The 16,577-nt window shown below is 43.4% G+C and overlaps 1 protein-coding gene across 1 annotated transcript in view; it reads left to right on the forward strand.

Annotated features, from left to right (window-relative positions):
• Positions 1-15,519: 15,519 nt before the first annotated feature.
• Positions 15,520-16,577, forward strand: part of LOC136125829 (UDP-glucuronosyltransferase 1A1-like) — a 45,574-nt gene continuing 44,516 nt past the window's right edge. The window contains exon 1 of the mRNA XM_065880826.1: positions 15,520-16,383. Coding sequence (XP_065736898.1) covers positions 15,520-16,383 — 864 coding nt within the window. The remainder of the gene's footprint in view (positions 16,384-16,577) is intronic.

The raw sequence follows: 16,577 nt of genomic DNA on the forward strand, positions 1-16,577 counted from the left end.
CAGCTTGTTTAGATCTTTCCAAGTCTGACATATATAAGCATTTTTTTCTGTATTATGTCTTAATGTTTTAATTCCACCAATGTTAATAGTTTTATTTCTTACAATAAGAACTTTGCATGGTATAAGGATCTAACTTCATTATTTTTCCTAAATGGGTAGTCCATTATCCCAACATCATTTAATAAAAAATCCTCCTTCATTCATTGAATTGAAATGCATCATTATCATATTTTAAATTCCCATATTTATTTGCATCTGCTTTTGTACTTCCAGTCTTTCTCCACTGATTTATTTATCTGTTCATGTGCCAGAACCATATTTTGATTATAGTAGCTTTGTAGTAAGTTTTAATATCTGGCAGGGCATGCCCCATACTCATTATTCTTTTTTTTCCAAGTTTTCTTAGTGATTCTTATAATTTATTCTCCTTCACAAAATTGAAAATTGTTTTATCTAGTCCAAAATATAAAAATAAACCATTAGGGTTCTGTTAATATGATGTAAACTATTTTTACTCATTTGAGAAAGGTGAGATTGACTAGCTATTAGTATTAGGGAAAGGAGCCACATTGTTAGGATCAGTAATGGTGCGGATAGGGAGTCCGAAAAGAATATTAATGAGAGATTAAGGCTATTGTCATTGAATTGATTAAGGAGAAGTAAGCTTGTGAGACTCATTAGCAGACTATGGGTTGTGGAGTTAATTCAGATCGTGTTGCTTTTTGATAGTCAAATTAGGGGTATTAGTATAATTGTGGGGATAATAAATTTTAGCGTTGGGGGAGGTTAAGGTTTCATACGTAATCGGTGCCATAGGTATTTGATACTATTCCTAATCAGGCTAATCTGCGTGCGGCTTCGCAGGCTGCGAACACCAGCAGGATGATGGGTATTCTGCTGGCTGAGGTGAAGTGTGAATTTAGGATTGTTCGGGTCGCCAGGATGAATAGGGATAATATTATGCCTTCTAGACGTAGTAGTGAGGATACCAGGTGGGATAGATATATTAGTAATCCTATAAGGGATATAGTGAAAGTTATAATAATATTTATACACACTAAAGACACTTGGTAATTATGAGTTTAGTCATAATCTAATGAGTCAAAATAATTTGTTTTGTTTTAAACTAAATACAGTTTAGTTCAGTCCACTCCAGTCCTTTTTGAGCTCACTGTAGGCCAGACTAATTGCCAATAATGAGATTAAAAGTAAAACCATGGTGAGTGTTGTTTTTAGATTACTTGTTTGAGTTGCTCAGAGGAGGGGCAGTAGGAGGGCAATTTCTAGGTGGAAAAGGAGGGATGTGATTGCTACTAGGAAAAATTTTATGGACAAAGGCAGGCGGGCGGATCCTATAAGGTCAAATCCGCATTCATAAGGGCTTGTTTTCTCTGCGTACATGTTTAGCTGGGGGAGTCAGAAGGCGGTGAGTACAAGCAATGAGGCCAGTGCAGTATGTGTTAATAGGGTCAGTATTAAGTTTATTATTCTTTTTCGGGGTGTACCGAAACTAACTGATTACAGGTCAGTTGCACCAATTCATACTAAAAGAATTATGCGCCCCATCAATGGATAGATACAAAAGGAAGAGTCATAAAACATCTACAGAATGTCAGTATCAAGCAGCGGCTTCAAAGCCGAAGTGGTGGTTGGATGTGAAGTGAAATTTTAATTGGTGCAGGAAACAGACAATAAGGAAGGTGGACCCAATGATTATGCGCAGTCCGTGGAACCCTGTGGCCATGAAGAAAGTTGATCCATATACTCCATCTGAGATTGTAAATGGAGCTTCATAATACCCCAAGGCTTGTAGGAGTGTAAAATATACGCCCAGGGCAACTGTAATAAAGAGGGCTTGGAGTATGTGCTTGCGATTTCCTTCCGTAAGGCTGTGGTGGGCCCAGGTGATAGACACCCAGAGGCTAATAGCACAGAAGTGTTGAGAAGCGGCAGCTCTAGGGGGTTTGGAGGGCGAATGCCTGTTGGCGCCCAGCACCCGCCTAATTTAGGGTTAGGGGCGAGGCTTGAGTGATAGAAGGCTCAAAAGAAGCCGGTAAAAAAAGAGGACTTCTGAGACGATACATAAGATTATTCCGTACCAGAGTCCCTTTTGGACGATTGGTGTGTGATGGCCTTGGAAGGTGCTTTCTCGAATAACATCTCGTCATCACTGATATATTGTTAGAGTGTTGGTTAGTAGGCCTAATATTAGTAGAATTATTGAGTTAAGTGGAATCACATGATTAGGCCCGACGTTATGAGGAGGGTTGAAAGGGCTCCTGTAAGGGGTCAAGGACTGGGGTTTACTATGTGGTACGCGTGGGTCTGGTGTGTCATTATGTGTTGTCATGCAGATATAGGCTTACTAAGAGGGTAAATACATAGGCTGGAATTACAGCAACAGCAAATTCGAGGATAGTGAGTAGGGAGAGAACAACGAACGTAATGAAAGCCGTGATGGTGTTGATGCTTGTTAGCGCTAAGATTGGTCCTCCGATTAGATGTATTAATACATGACCTGCTGTAATATTGGCTGTTAACCGCACAGCTAGTGTACCGGCTGGATAAGCAGGCTGATAGTTCGATAATCACTAGCACAGGGATGAGGGGGGTGGGTGTGCCTTGTGCTAAGAAGTGGGCCAAAAATGCTTTTGTTTTGTTACAGAAACCTGTAATCACAGTGCCGGCTCATAGGGGAATGGCTGTTCCACATTTATTGAGAGCTGCGAGGTGGGTGTAAACGGGTGGGGTAGTAGTCCCAGAAGGTTGGTTGACCCAATAAATAGAATGAGAGACATCTTTTTGCTATGCTTTTCCTATTCAGAATATAGTACCTCTCTTTACTTATTCAGATCTTGTTCTAAGTCTACCAATGAAAATTTGCATTTTTCTTTGTATGTCTTTTATTTTTTCTTATTAAAATTTATTCCTAGGCACATTTTATTACTTTGGAAACTATTGTGAACAGAGTATATTTTCATTTCTATTTTGAAGTGGAAATTAAAGTATAGCTTTGCTTTTTGCACATTTATCTTGATCTAGCCATACTAATTACTCTTAGCAGTTTGTAAGTTTTTCTAGGTATACAATATCGTCTGCAAATAATAACCTCCCATATTCATAACTCTTATTTTGTTTCACTGAAACATATACCTTCAAAACATCATTGAGTCATTAGTTCAATAACAATTATTCAGTAGTTTATGAATAATGTTGAATAGTTGGTCCAGACGGTTTGAATTGGAGTTCAATCACTTGCAATTGAAAAGGTATTTTCAAATACGGGAGTAATATTTCTGGCAAATGCAGAGTCTCTAAATCCAGATGAAATGCTTATCTCAGCCTATTATTTTATTAGGGAAGTACTATTGATTTTTATCTATTGATCTGGCTCCTTATAAGGCTCAGTACATTTTATAATATAGTCATATTCTCTCACATATTGGGGGTCTTACTTTCCCCTTCGAACTAAGGAGAGGTTACAGATGGATTATGTACTCAGTGAATATATGTTATGGACACTCTGCTTATGTAACTCCTACTACTTAGAGCATGAATCAAGTCTGGCTAGGACAGCATTTTATAAGGGCTTCTGTTCACCTTGCCTTGCCCACTGGGGACCCCTGGATCCTCACATAGCTGAGGAAGTTTCATCCAGACTGGGTACACACACACACACACACACACACACACACACACACACACAGATGATAATGTTGGATTTATGTAGCATGACTGAATGCAAGAAAATGAGAATCAAAATATTGGTTGGGCTGTAGAATGTACAGACTTGTATAAGGCACCCCATTTTTATGAGGAAATTTTTTTGGAATAAAAATAATTAAGCACTTACCATCATACATGTGCTAAAAGTGAATTTAAGTGTTTTTGGAGCAGAGAACATATTATTTTGTTTCTGTAAATTCAAGATGTTATATCAGGCAAACTTTATGTAAAGGGCCAGAAAGTAAATGTTTTAGATTTTTCATGCCAGTAAATACCCCAGCTCTGACACTTAGCAGTGACATCACCTTGGGTAAGTAAGAACCACTGTTTCTAAATAGGTTAAATAGGGATAAAATAGTAGCACCACACACAGCTCTTTTCCAGATCAGAAACGATAATGCATGTAGAGTGCCAGGTGTGTGGCAAAGAATCAGTGACAGCTGTAACTGCCATAACTGCGTGGTGCTAGGTATTTCCCAGTACGATTATTTCCAACCTTCACGATATTAACAGTAACAATGAGATCAGGCTCTTTTCAAAACAACATGATCAGATGTCAATATTCTCCTCTTGTTGGGAGCCTCCTATGAATTATTTAACCCTCAGATGGATAGAGTCCCCTTAGGGGGAGTTTAGAAATTAAACATAACAAAAGCCAACATGGGTTGACATTTTTATTAGCCCCATTTTGCAGATAATGAAACTGAGGCACAGAGAGGTTGAGTGAGTTGCCCATGGTCACAGCTCTGGTAAGTGGGGAAGGCAGGATTCCAATGCAGACATTCTTTTTTTAAAAAAATTACAACATAATTCACCCTTTTAAAATATACAACCAATGGTCTTTAGTATATTCGAAGATATGAATAATCATCATCGTTGTCTAATTCTAGGTCACTTGCTCACTCCAAAAGGACACCCCATGTCCCTTGGCAGTCACTCCCCCTCTTCTCCAGCCCCTGGCAACCACTAATCTACTTTTTGTCTCTGTGGATTTGCCTGTTCCGGATACAGTAAGTCCCCTACATTCAAACGAGCTCCTTTTTGAGAGCGTATTCTTTAAGTCCAAATTGTTCGTAAGTCCAACATAGTTAGCCTGGGTACCCAGCTAACACAATCGGCTGTATAGTACTGTACTGTAATAGGTTTATAATACTTTTCACACAAATAATACATAAAAAACAAACACAAAAAATAAAGAAAAAAATTTTAATCTTATATAGTACCTTGAAAGTGCAGTAGTACAGCACAGCAGCTGGCATCCAGGGGCTGGCATCGCGTGAACAGGCAAGAAGAGTTACTGACTGGAGGAGGGAGAGGAGGTGGGAGATGGTAGAGCTGAAGGGTCGTCAGCAATAGGAGACGGAGGGCCAGATGCAATGTCACTCACTCACATCCTGGGTTTGAAATAAAGATACTGTACTACTATACTCTATACAGTACTGTACAGTAAAGTACACAAAAGCACAACCACTTGTAGAGGATACATGCATGTGACAACACACGCCAGACACATGAACGAACTTACGTGACTGGACATGCAAACGCACGTTCTCATCTTTGAAAGTTCGCAACTTGAAGGTTCGTATGTAGGTTCTTCTGTATTTCAGAAGAATGGAATTGTACAATACGTGGTTCTTTGTGACTGCCTTCTTTCATTTACTTTTCAGGGTTCATTCGTTTTGTAGAATGTATTGGTATTTCACTCCTTTTTATGGCTGAATAATATTCCTTTCCATGGGTATACATATCTATTCATCTGTTCATCAGTTGATGGACATTTGGGCTGTTTTCACTATTTTAGCTATTACGACTAATGCTGCTATGAACATTCATGTACAATGAGTCCAGACATAGAGCTTTCAGAGGCCAAGGGCCTAACCTTTCCCCTAACTGCCTACCTGTGCAGACTGGAAACTCTTGGGAAGCACCCTGCCTGTGACCTTTGCGGAAGTTATATGCAGTGAAATTTGCCCAGGGTGGGCTTGACTAACATCTCATGGTCTCTGATCTCTCAGTGGACATGACATTTGTTGGCTTTGTGGTGCTACAGAATAACATGCAGTTGGCTTTTTTTTGTTATTTAGCATAAAAAGTCCTTCATTGAACAGATACCTATTTTAAAAAAAATTTTATTGGAGTAGTTGATTTACAATGTTGTGTTACTTTCTGCTGTACAGCAAAATGAATCAGTTATACATATACATATATCCACTCTTTTTTAGGTTCCTTTCCAATATAGGTCATTACAAAGTCTTGGGTAGAGTCCCCTGTGCTATATAGTAGGTTTTTATTAGTTACCTATTTTATATACAGTGGAGTGGATATGTCAATCCCACTCTCCCAATTTATCCCTGCCCCCTTTCTCCCTCCCTGGTAACTATAAGATTGTTTTCTACATCTGTGACTATTTTTGTTTTATAAATAAGTTCATTTGTACCATTTTTTTAGATTCCACATATAAGCAATATCATATGATATTTGTCCTCCTCTGTCTGACTTACTTCACTTAGTATGACAATGTCCAAGTCCATCCATGTTGCTGCAAATGGCATTATTTCGTTCTATTTTTATGGCTGAGTAATACTCCATTGTACATATGTACCATACCTTCTTTATCCATTCCTCTGTTGGTGAACATTAGGTTGCTTCCATGACCTGGCTATTGTAAATAATGCTGCAATGAACATTGGGGTGCATGTATCTTTTCGAATTATGGTTTTCTTCAGATATATGCCCAAGAGTGGGATTGCTGGATCATATGGTAGCTCTATTTTTAGTTTCTTAAGGAATCTCTATACTGTTCTCCATCGTGGCTGTTACCACTTTACATTCCCACCAACAGTGTAGAAAGGGTTCCCTTTTCTCCACACCCTCTCCAGCATTTATTGTTTGTAGATTTTTTTTTCTACATCTTTATTGGAGTATAATTGCTTTACAATGGTGTGTTAGTTTCTGCTGTACAACAAAGTGAATCAGCTATATGTATACATATATCCCCATATCCCCTCCCTCTTGAGCCTCCCTCCCACCCTCCCTATCCCACCCCTCTAGGTCGTCACAAAGCATCGAGCTGTCCTATGCAGCAGCTTCCCACTAGCCATCCATTTTACATTTGGTAGTGTATACATTGTCAGTGCTACTCTCTCACTTCATCCCAGCTTCCCCTTCCCCCACTGTGTCCTCAAGTTCCTTCTCTATGTCCGCATCTTTATTCCTGCCCTGCCACTAGGTTCATCGGTACCGTTTTTTAGATTCCATATATATGTGTTAGCATACGGTATTTGTTTTTCTCTTTCTGACTTACTTCACTCTGTATGACAGACTCTAGGTCCATCCACTTCACTACAAATAACTCAATTTCATTTCTTTTCATGGCTGAGTAATATTCCATTGTATATATGTGCCACATCTTCTTTATCCATTCATCTGTCAATGGACACTTAGTTTGCTTCCATGTCCTGGCTATTGTAAATAGAGCTGTAATGAACATTGGGGTACATGACTCTTTTTGAATTACGGTTTTCTCAGGGTATATGCCCAGTAGGGGGATTGCTGGGTCGTATGGTAGTTCTATTTTTAGTTTTTTATGCAACCTCCATACTATTCTCCATAGTGGCTGTATCAGTTTACATTCCCACCAACAGTGCAAGAGGGTTCCCTTTTCTCCGCACCCTCTCCAGCATTTATCGTTTGTATATTTTTTGATGATGGCCATTCTGACCGGTGTGAGGTGAATTAAATTAATTAATTAATTAATTTAAAAAATTTATTTATTTTGTTTATTTATTTTTGGCTGTGTTGGGTCTTCGTTGCTGCATGCGGGCTTTCTCTAGTTGTGGCAAGCAAGGGCTACTCTTCGTTACGGTGCACGGGCTTCTCATTGCGGTGGCTTCTCTTGTTGTGGAGCATGGACTCTAGGCGCACGGCCTTCAGTAGTTGTGGCATGTGGGCTCACTAGTTGTGGCTCACGGGCTCCAGAGCACAGGTCCAGCAGTTGTGGCGCACGGGCTTAGTTGCTCCGCGGCATGTGGGATCTTCCGGGATCAGGGATCGAACCCGTGTTCCCTGCATTGGCGGGCGGATTCTCAAGCACTGAGCCACCAGGGAAGCCCGAGGTGAATTTTAAATGTCAATTAGTATTAAAAATTTACTCTCCCTCCAGCAGTGTATAAGTATACCCTTTTCTTCAAATTCTTGCTCACACTTATCTTCAGACTTTAGGTTTTTGCCAGTCCAATGGGTGAAAAATATCTCAAGGTTATCTTAATTTGCATTTCCCTCATTAACTGTTTATCTTTTTAAAAAAAATTAAGTTCTTTGACCAGTGAAGAATAGAGCTGGAGCTGACCTCCCTCAATGAATATAACTGACGCAACCTCTGATTATATTAGCTCTTCGGGTAACCCCACCATATTCTTGACTCAGTGAATTTGTTGGAAGGCTTTTCGTTGCTTGCAATTTTATTGGCTCAAATACAGGGAAAAATCTCAGGGTATACTGATGACACCAGGACCCATTTTTCACCTTTAATTCTTGTATCTGCTTCTGATGATATCCTTCTGGGTGTCATGATACCCAAGCACCTGGGGCTCTAGCCAGAGTCCTTTTCCCAGGATTCCTAGTAAAGTTCTTCTGCCTCACTGGGTCTCATTAAGTGACATGTCCATCTCTGCACTAATCACTGTGGCCGAAGGGATGAGATATGCTAATCGGCTGAGGCCTAGGTCACATGTTCTATCCCAGAGCAGCTCACGTGGAGCCTCACCTGAAGTCCAGGGGAGGTCGCTGGGATGAGTCACTTCCTAATGACTTTCCACACTGGACAAATTAAAGATGTTTACGATTTAGATGTCAGGTTTTTCATTGCTAGTTTATCTTATAAATCTATTATCATATAGATTTCTCTGTGTCCTAATCTGAGTTTATTTTAAGAAAATGTGGGTGGGTACTAAATAGGAATATCCCCAGGAAAGGATGATCTGTCAGCTTTTAAGGCAATCATTTTGGGGCTTATAAGCATTTTGTATTTGAAGTCTTTGATCTTTGTTCTCTTTTAGGTGTTTTTTTCCCTATTGTGATACTCATAGATATTTTTAAATTTAAACTTGAAATTTAAAAAATTCCCCAGCAAGTGAAAGAAGTACTATTAGCTATGGGTATTTTTCTTTCTCTCTCTTTCTTTTTTTAAGGGCAGCCGTCTCCTTTTTAAATTTTTATTATTATTATTTGGTGCACCACGTGGCATGTGGGATCTTATTTCCCTGACCAGGGGTCAAACCCAAGCCCCCTGCAGTGCAAGCACAGTCTTTTAACCACTGGACCTCCAGGGAAGTCCGGTATTTTTCTATTAATGTTTCTTAGAATATATAGGTCTTTCCATGGTAGATTTTGGTCTTTATCAGTTCTGGAAAGTTTTATTCTTTTGCCATTGCATTGTATCTTTTCAATTTATCCTATTTTTAAAACAATTAATGCTATTGAGGTATTATTTACATATAATAAAATGCACCATTTTAACTGTACATTTCTGAGTTATAATTTTATATATCCATGTAACTGTCACCACAGTCAAGATATGGGACACTTCCATCACTCCAGTAACTGGCCTTGTGTTCTATCCCAGTCAACCAACACTTTCCCTAGACCTTAGGCAACCACTGATCTGGTATCTGTCACTGAGATTAGAATAATCTTTAATAGAGTTTCATCTGAATGGAATTATACAAATATGAATGGAAAAAAGCTGCTATGAATATTTGACTACATGTGTTTATGTGAGTAAATCGTTTTGTGTTTCTTGGGTAAATACTTAGAAGCAGGATTGCTGGGTCGTATGGTAGGTGTATGTAAACTTTATAAGGAACAGCCAAACTGCTTTTTAAAGTAATTGTACTAAAAAATAAAAATAAAGTAATTGTACTATTTTACATTCCTGCCTCTACATTCTTGCTGGCACTTGCTATTATCAGTTTTTTATATCTTAACCACTCTTGTGGCTGCGTAGTAGAATTTCATTGTGACTTTAATTTTCATTTCTTTCTTTCTTTCCTTCCTTCCTTCTTTTTTGGTCACACCACGCGGCTTGCGGTATCTCAGTTCCCGGACCAGGGATTGAACCTGGGCCACAGCAGTGAAAGCGCCGAATCCTGACCACTAGGCCACCAAGGGACTCCCTGATTTGCATTTCTTTGTGACTGCTGCTGATGAACGTCTTTTCATGTGCTTACTGATCACATGCATATCTTTAAAGAGAAAAGTGTCCCTTCAAATCTTCTGCTCATTTTTATTGGGGTAGTTGCCTACTTATTTTTGAGCTGTAAGAGTTCTTTATATGCTCTGGATACAAGTCCTTTGTCAGATACATGTTTTGCTGATGTTTTCTCCTGGTGTGTGGTTTATATTATATTTTTAAAATAATGTCTTTCAAAGAGCACAAGTTTTAAATTTTGATAAAATCCGACTAATCAATTTTTTAATAGTTTGTACTTTTTGTGTCCTGAGAAATCTTTGCCTACCCTAAGGTATGAAGATTTGGTCCTATGTTTTCTTCAAAACGTTTAAATAGTTTTAGTTTTTCTGTTTAGGTTTATGGGAGTGGCAGTGGGGAATACCATCTCTCAGGGGTCAGGCTCGAGAGATGTCGTTTTCTATTTCTGGCCTTTTTTGGGGTGGCCTCACCCACAGCCCTGGCTTCAATCACCACCATATCCTGTTGGTTCCAAGTCCACCTGTGCAGTCCAGGCCCCTTCTCTGCTCCAGATCCGTGAAGCCAACTAGCTTGGACATATCCTCCTGGTGTTGCACAGGCACGAGTAACACAGGCTCCTCCCTCCCCACAGCCCTGCTTCTCCCCAGGGCCCGCATCTCTGTAAAGGTACCACCATCCTCCCAGGGGTCCAGCTCTCCCCAGGGGCTCCAAGTACAAGAAGTGCAAATAGAGATCAGATGACACCAACGTCTAAGTAAAATGCCACTGCATTAATGTAGAATGGGAGAGAGCCCTTTAATGGGACAAGAACAGTCTCACTCCTCTGCAGGTGTGTTCCTGCCCTCACCCCAATACTCACAGATATTTTAGTTGGTTTGGGGGAATAGCTCAGGGGCTGAAATATTTCACCCATAGCTAAGAACCCCTTTCTAGTGCCCAGTCTACGCACAACGTCCAGATCCAGACCATCCTCCCCTGGGCAGTGCGGGATGCCCTCTGCGGCCCTGTCCCTGCCTTCTCTGGACCCGTCCTTCCTGCGCTGTCCTCTGTGAGCGCCCCCTAGCAGATGCTTCCTGTACTGCCTCTCACATCTGTTCTGTCTCCAGTGCTTCTGTAACCTTGATTCAGGCCCTCACCTCATACAAACAGCCTCTGAATATGACACCTGGGGTCCAGGTTGACCCCTCTGAACGATTCCCTACTTCTTTGCAAAAGGGACTTTTAAAAAACACAAACTTGGCCAGGCCACAACAACTTTAGTTGTTGCCTGGGACTTCGGGATGAATCTCAAGCCCCCAGCTTGTGGTCCCCAGTTATAGGTTGAATTGTGGCCCCCTCGAAAAAGATATGTTGTAATCCTAACCCTTAGCACCTCAGAATACGAGCCTATTTGGACACAATGTGTTTACAGAGGTAGTCAGGTTAAATGAGGTCATTTGGGTTGACCCTAATCCAATATGACCAGTGTCCTTATGAAAAGAGATTTAGCCACAGAGACAGACATGCACAGAAAGAAGATAATGTAAAGACACCTAGGGGGGCTTCCCTGGTGGCACAGTGGTTGAGAGTCCGCCTGCCGATGCAGGGGACGCGGGTTTGTTCCCCGGGTCTGGGAGGATCCCACATGCCGTGGAGTGGCTGGGCCCGTGAGCCATGGCCGCTGAGCCTGCGCCTCCGGAGCCTGTGCTCTGCAATGGGAGAGGCCACAACAGTGAGAGGCCCACATACCGCAAAAATAAAAAATAAAATAAAAAAAAATAAAGACACCTAGGGGGAAGATGGGAAGAGTGATGCACCTATAAGCCAAGGAAGACCAAGGTTGCAGGCAAACACCAGAAGCTGGAAGAGGCAAGGAAAGATTCTCCTTCAGAGCCTTCAGAGGGAGCGTGGCCTTGCTGACACCTTAATTTGGACTGTGCCCTCAGAATGTGCGACAATAAATTTCTGTTGTTCTAAGTCACCCAGTTTTGGGCACTTTGTTACAGCAGCCCTAGAGGTGAATACACCCTCTCCGTTTTCAGCTTCCTGCTTCCTGCGCTTGTATGCTTCATGAGTTTCCCAAGGTGTACAGTTCTCTTACTGTTAGGAATGCTTCCTGCCATGTCCATGCCTCTGTGCAGGTGGGGCCCATCAAAGCACCAAACAGGACTTGCCCTCTTGCAAAAAGCCATAAAAATTGTTGTTGGGAAAGGCAGTCTCATGCATGCAGTGTTTTGGCCCTCACTTGGCTTAGAACTCTTCCTTACCAAGAGCCTGTGCCGGGCTTATCACCTTGTGTGGGAGTATCTTTCCCTGTTTCAGTTTCAATGACCGCCCTTTTGTCTTTGTTTGAAGGGTGTGCATCTTATGGCACTTGGCCAACCCTACTGTTATATCTGTCCTCCTCGGAGAGGGGATGGGGTCTTTCCACTGCGGCACAGGGGGGATGCATGTAGGCAAATCGCCTTGCGTCAGGCATCAGGGGAGACGGACTGGCCATGGCAGACTGATGCCCACTGTTGGAGCTGAACTTGCTCTGTGTCTTCTCTGCATAAGTAAAGTGTTGTCCCATCCAGTGTGTGACTGCACTGTGCTCTTCTTGGCTACTCAGATACTGACATGCAGTGGGCAGAGGTCTTTGTACTTCTATTCCTGGTGGCTGGCATAGTGATGATCTTTGCTATTCTCCATGTAGTTGGTATCCTGCTCTGGGATTGGTGACCAGTGCCCGGTAATCTGCTTGACAGATGTGATAGGATATAAGCTGGGAGTAGAGGTCAGAAACTGAGCCTTGGGGAAAACCTGCAGTTGTATGGCTGCAACAGAAAAAGAGAGCATAGATGTTGCTGTTGGAGGGGAAATAAGAGAATCAGGACCATGGATGCACAGCTTCCAAGGATGATGCAGGGTTGCCAAGGAAACACACCACAGCTTGGTGGAGACATTAGGGGCTTGTCAAGTCCACTGCCCCAAGGTGATGCTGGCTCCCTGGGGATGATGGGCTGACTGAGGTGCTGGCTACTTTCTGGCCACATGGGCACAAATGGGTTGTGGATAGTCTCCCTGTTGAGAGGTAGGAGCTGGTGCATCGGTCGAGGGCAGAGTTGGAGAGGTGGGTGCTATGATGAGCGGGGAAACTCTCCTCTGGCTCTTGGCTACCCTGGGGGGTCCCATGCCATCTGCTGTCTCCTTCATCCCTTTCAACCTCCACTGCTTTGGCTTGCTCTCCAGTGCCTTCAGATAGCCTTTCAAAAAGAAGTATTTCCCGGGAATTCCCTGGCGGTCCAATGGTTAGGACCTGGAGCTCCCACTGCTGGGGCAGAGTTTGATCCCCAGGCAATCCCACAAGCCGTGTGGCAGGGGCAAAAAAAAAAATTTCCCAAGGGATTATAATCATTGTGTGTGGGAGCATTGGACTGATAGGAGCTGCTCCTACCGGAAGCCAGAAATGCTTCTAGGTGAATTTTAAAATATATATATTTTTGGTCATATTACAAATCCCAGGGAGATCTTGCTTGGCCTGCCATTACATCTATAGCTTAAATGGGGGCAAAATCAAGAGTGTTGCAATGTTAAATCTTCCCACGCAGGATGTTGTATGCCTCTTCATTTATTTTATTCTAGTCTAGATTGATATCTCTAACTGGAACAGAGAAAACACCACCACCCTTTGCAATCCCCGAAGTGCGCTGTGTATCCTTACTTGGCTTATAGCATCTGTATTAGGTTGAGTGGCAAACGCACGGCAGCTGATCACAGTGAGGAAAGCCAGAATGTTGCCCTAGATACTCACTGACGGGTTCCATTGCAGTTAGAGCCAGACCAGTAACAGGGGCTACTGAGTTCTTAGCAGAATGAAGGGGATACAACTCTCCTGACTTGCTGCTTCTGCCACCAGATAGGGTGTCGCTAGATTCACTGGTGGCTGGAAACCCAAACAGCAGCTTCTCTTGCTAACAACACTGACAGCAGCTGCAGCAGCAAAAACAAACTTGAAGTCCCACCCTCCCGGCGGCCCTGCTCCCTTCCCTAGCGTATCCTTACACCCTGAAAGTAGCACCTGAGCAGCCTTGATCCCACACTCTCAAGAAATTCTGCATGGCTGTTCGTGGAAATGAATGGGGGACAGAGACGATGGGATTTAACCTGGGAGTAGAGGACAGAAACTGAGCCTTGGGGAAAACATGCAGTTATGTGGCTGGGATGGAAAGAGGATCCAGAAAGAGAGAGCATAGATGTTGCTGTTGGAGGGGAAATAAGAGAAGCAGGACCCTGGACTCACAGCCTCCAAGTATGGTTAAAGCAAACGCTCCCGGCACAGTGGCAGCTGGTGTGACACAGGAGGCGTCTCGGTGTGCATGTGTTGCTCAGTGGTGGATCCCTAATGGGGGTAACTTTCTCCGAAAGCGAAGCCTCAGCCTGGCCGGTCCTGCGGCCTGGGACAGGATATCGCTATGGCAGAAGCCATGGATGCAGAAGAGCGCGCTCAGTGAGAGAGAGAGAGCTGGGCAGCCCAAGGAGCCCCCCCCCGCACCATCCCCAGGGCAGACGGGACACGGAGACGTCCGTATCTTGCTGAGCACGTGTGGGCATCAGTCTCTGTAGCAGGGCCGGACTCATGGGCCCCACCTCAGAAGGTCCCACAAATTATGGAGCCCCTCTGTTCTGGAGGAATCTGTCCTCATCAGGACTTAGGACTGTAAATGACCTTGGAGCAGAATCTGAACATAAACTATAAGTTGTAACAAAGGCCCAGATTAATGTACACCCCAGTCCCTAAACAGAGTAGCAGAAGACTGGAGCCTCCAGCATCAGAAGAGGAATTCAGAGAGCCTGCCCCGAGGCCAGGGGACGGCGCTCTCTGACTCCACTCTGTCATTGCTAAGGGTTGACTTGTCCATTGACGCCTTAGATAACGGCAACCCTTATTCCATGAGGTAGATACAGAATTCTCAACCAACCCTTCTGCTGTCCTTCCTCCGTAATCCCTCCAGATATTTCCATAGCTGACAGCCACTTGAACAGACTCTGCCCTGAACGTTGCAAGAGGTGTCTCCATGTGGAACGGGAACAAAACGGACAGCCGGCATCCCCTACCCGCTGAGAGAAAGCCGTCTTGGCAATGTTCTATATTTTCCTGCATGTGCTCTGTGTTCACCCATGATTGGGGGAAAGTGTTGAAAGAGTTATCAAATAAGGTCACATCCAGCAGAGAGGTTCTGGCTGGGACTAGGGCATAGGTGACCCCGCAGAGCTCAGTCACAGCCCCATAGAACATGGTTAACAGAGAAATAGGAGGCGATCAGAGGGAATGCGCAGGCACAGCCTTGCTTTGGGCATGGGATGAAAAACAAGAGAGTGAACTAGAATGCTCCCCAGAGGGAGCAGCAGAGTCATGAGTTTTTCCAAGCTAAGGGGGAGTGGTGTTTCCCTCGGTGAAAGCAGAGGTGATGAAACAGGGATAGACTTATTCTGTAATGATTAATGTAACGAGGGAGCACTGCCTTCCAATTACATGCCATTTTGCTTAAGAGGCCTGATGATAAGATAAAGAAAACAAATGCAGGCGGCACAGCCCGAACGGAATGCGTTTGGCTTCTGCAGAGATGTACCTGGGGCTGCAGCTTCCCTGGCAGTTGCTCCCTGGCCTCTTGCTCTGCCTGTGCGTCGGGCGATGGGCCGAGGCTGGGAAGGTGCTGGTGGTCCCCATGGAGGGCAGCCACTGGCTCAGCATGCGGGAGGCCGTGCGGGAGCTCCATGCCAGAGGCCACGAAGCAGTGGTCCTTTCTCCCGAGGTGAAGATGCACGTCAAGGCAGAGGACTTTTTCACCATGGAAACCTATGCTGTTCCATACACCCAGGATGAATTTGATTACATCGTGACAAGCAAGTTTCATCTGTTTTTTGAAAGAATACATTTTCTAACACTGTTTTTGGAAACTATGGCCTCTTTGAAAAATGTGTCTTTGGTCTTTCAAAGGTCTTGTGAGGAACTATTGTATAACAAGGACCTGATCAGGCACCTGAATGCCAGTTCCTTTGATGTGGTTTTAACGGACCCCGTTTACCCCTGCGGAGCGGTGCTGGCTAAGTACCTGTCGATTCCAGCTGTGTTCTTTTTGCGTTCCATTCCATGTAACTTAGATACTGAGGGCACAGCGTGCCCAAAGCCTTTTTCGTATGTTCCTAGTTTACTAACAATGAATTCAGACCACATGACATTCTCCCAAAGGGTCAAGAACCTGCTCTACCCTTTGAGCTTCAAGTACATTTGCCAACTTTCTTTCACTCCTTATGCACGTATGGCCTCTGAGCTTCTTCACAGAGAGGTGTCGCTGGTGGAAATTTTTGGCTCTGCATCCATTTGGCTGTTCAGAGGAGACTTTGTGTTGGACTACCCCCAGCCAATCATGCCCAACATGGTCTTCATTGGGGGTATCAACTGTGCCAACAGGAAACCATTATCTCGGGTCTGTATTGGTGCTTTTATTCAATCAATGTTCCAAGTGGAGCCTATTGTTTTAAAAAACAACTTACTTCCAGGTGCTTATTTATCTACTGATCTTTTTAAAGATTTCCACCGGGCTTCCCTGGTGGCGCAGTGATTGAGAGTCCGCCTGCCGACGCAGGGCACGTGGGTTCGTGCCCCGGTCCGGGAGCGGCT

The sequence above is a fragment of the Phocoena phocoena genome, chromosome 7 (genome assembly GCF_963924675.1).
Source record: "Phocoena phocoena chromosome 7, mPhoPho1.1, whole genome shotgun sequence".
Classification (NCBI taxonomy): Eukaryota; Metazoa; Chordata; class Mammalia; order Artiodactyla; family Phocoenidae; genus Phocoena; species Phocoena phocoena.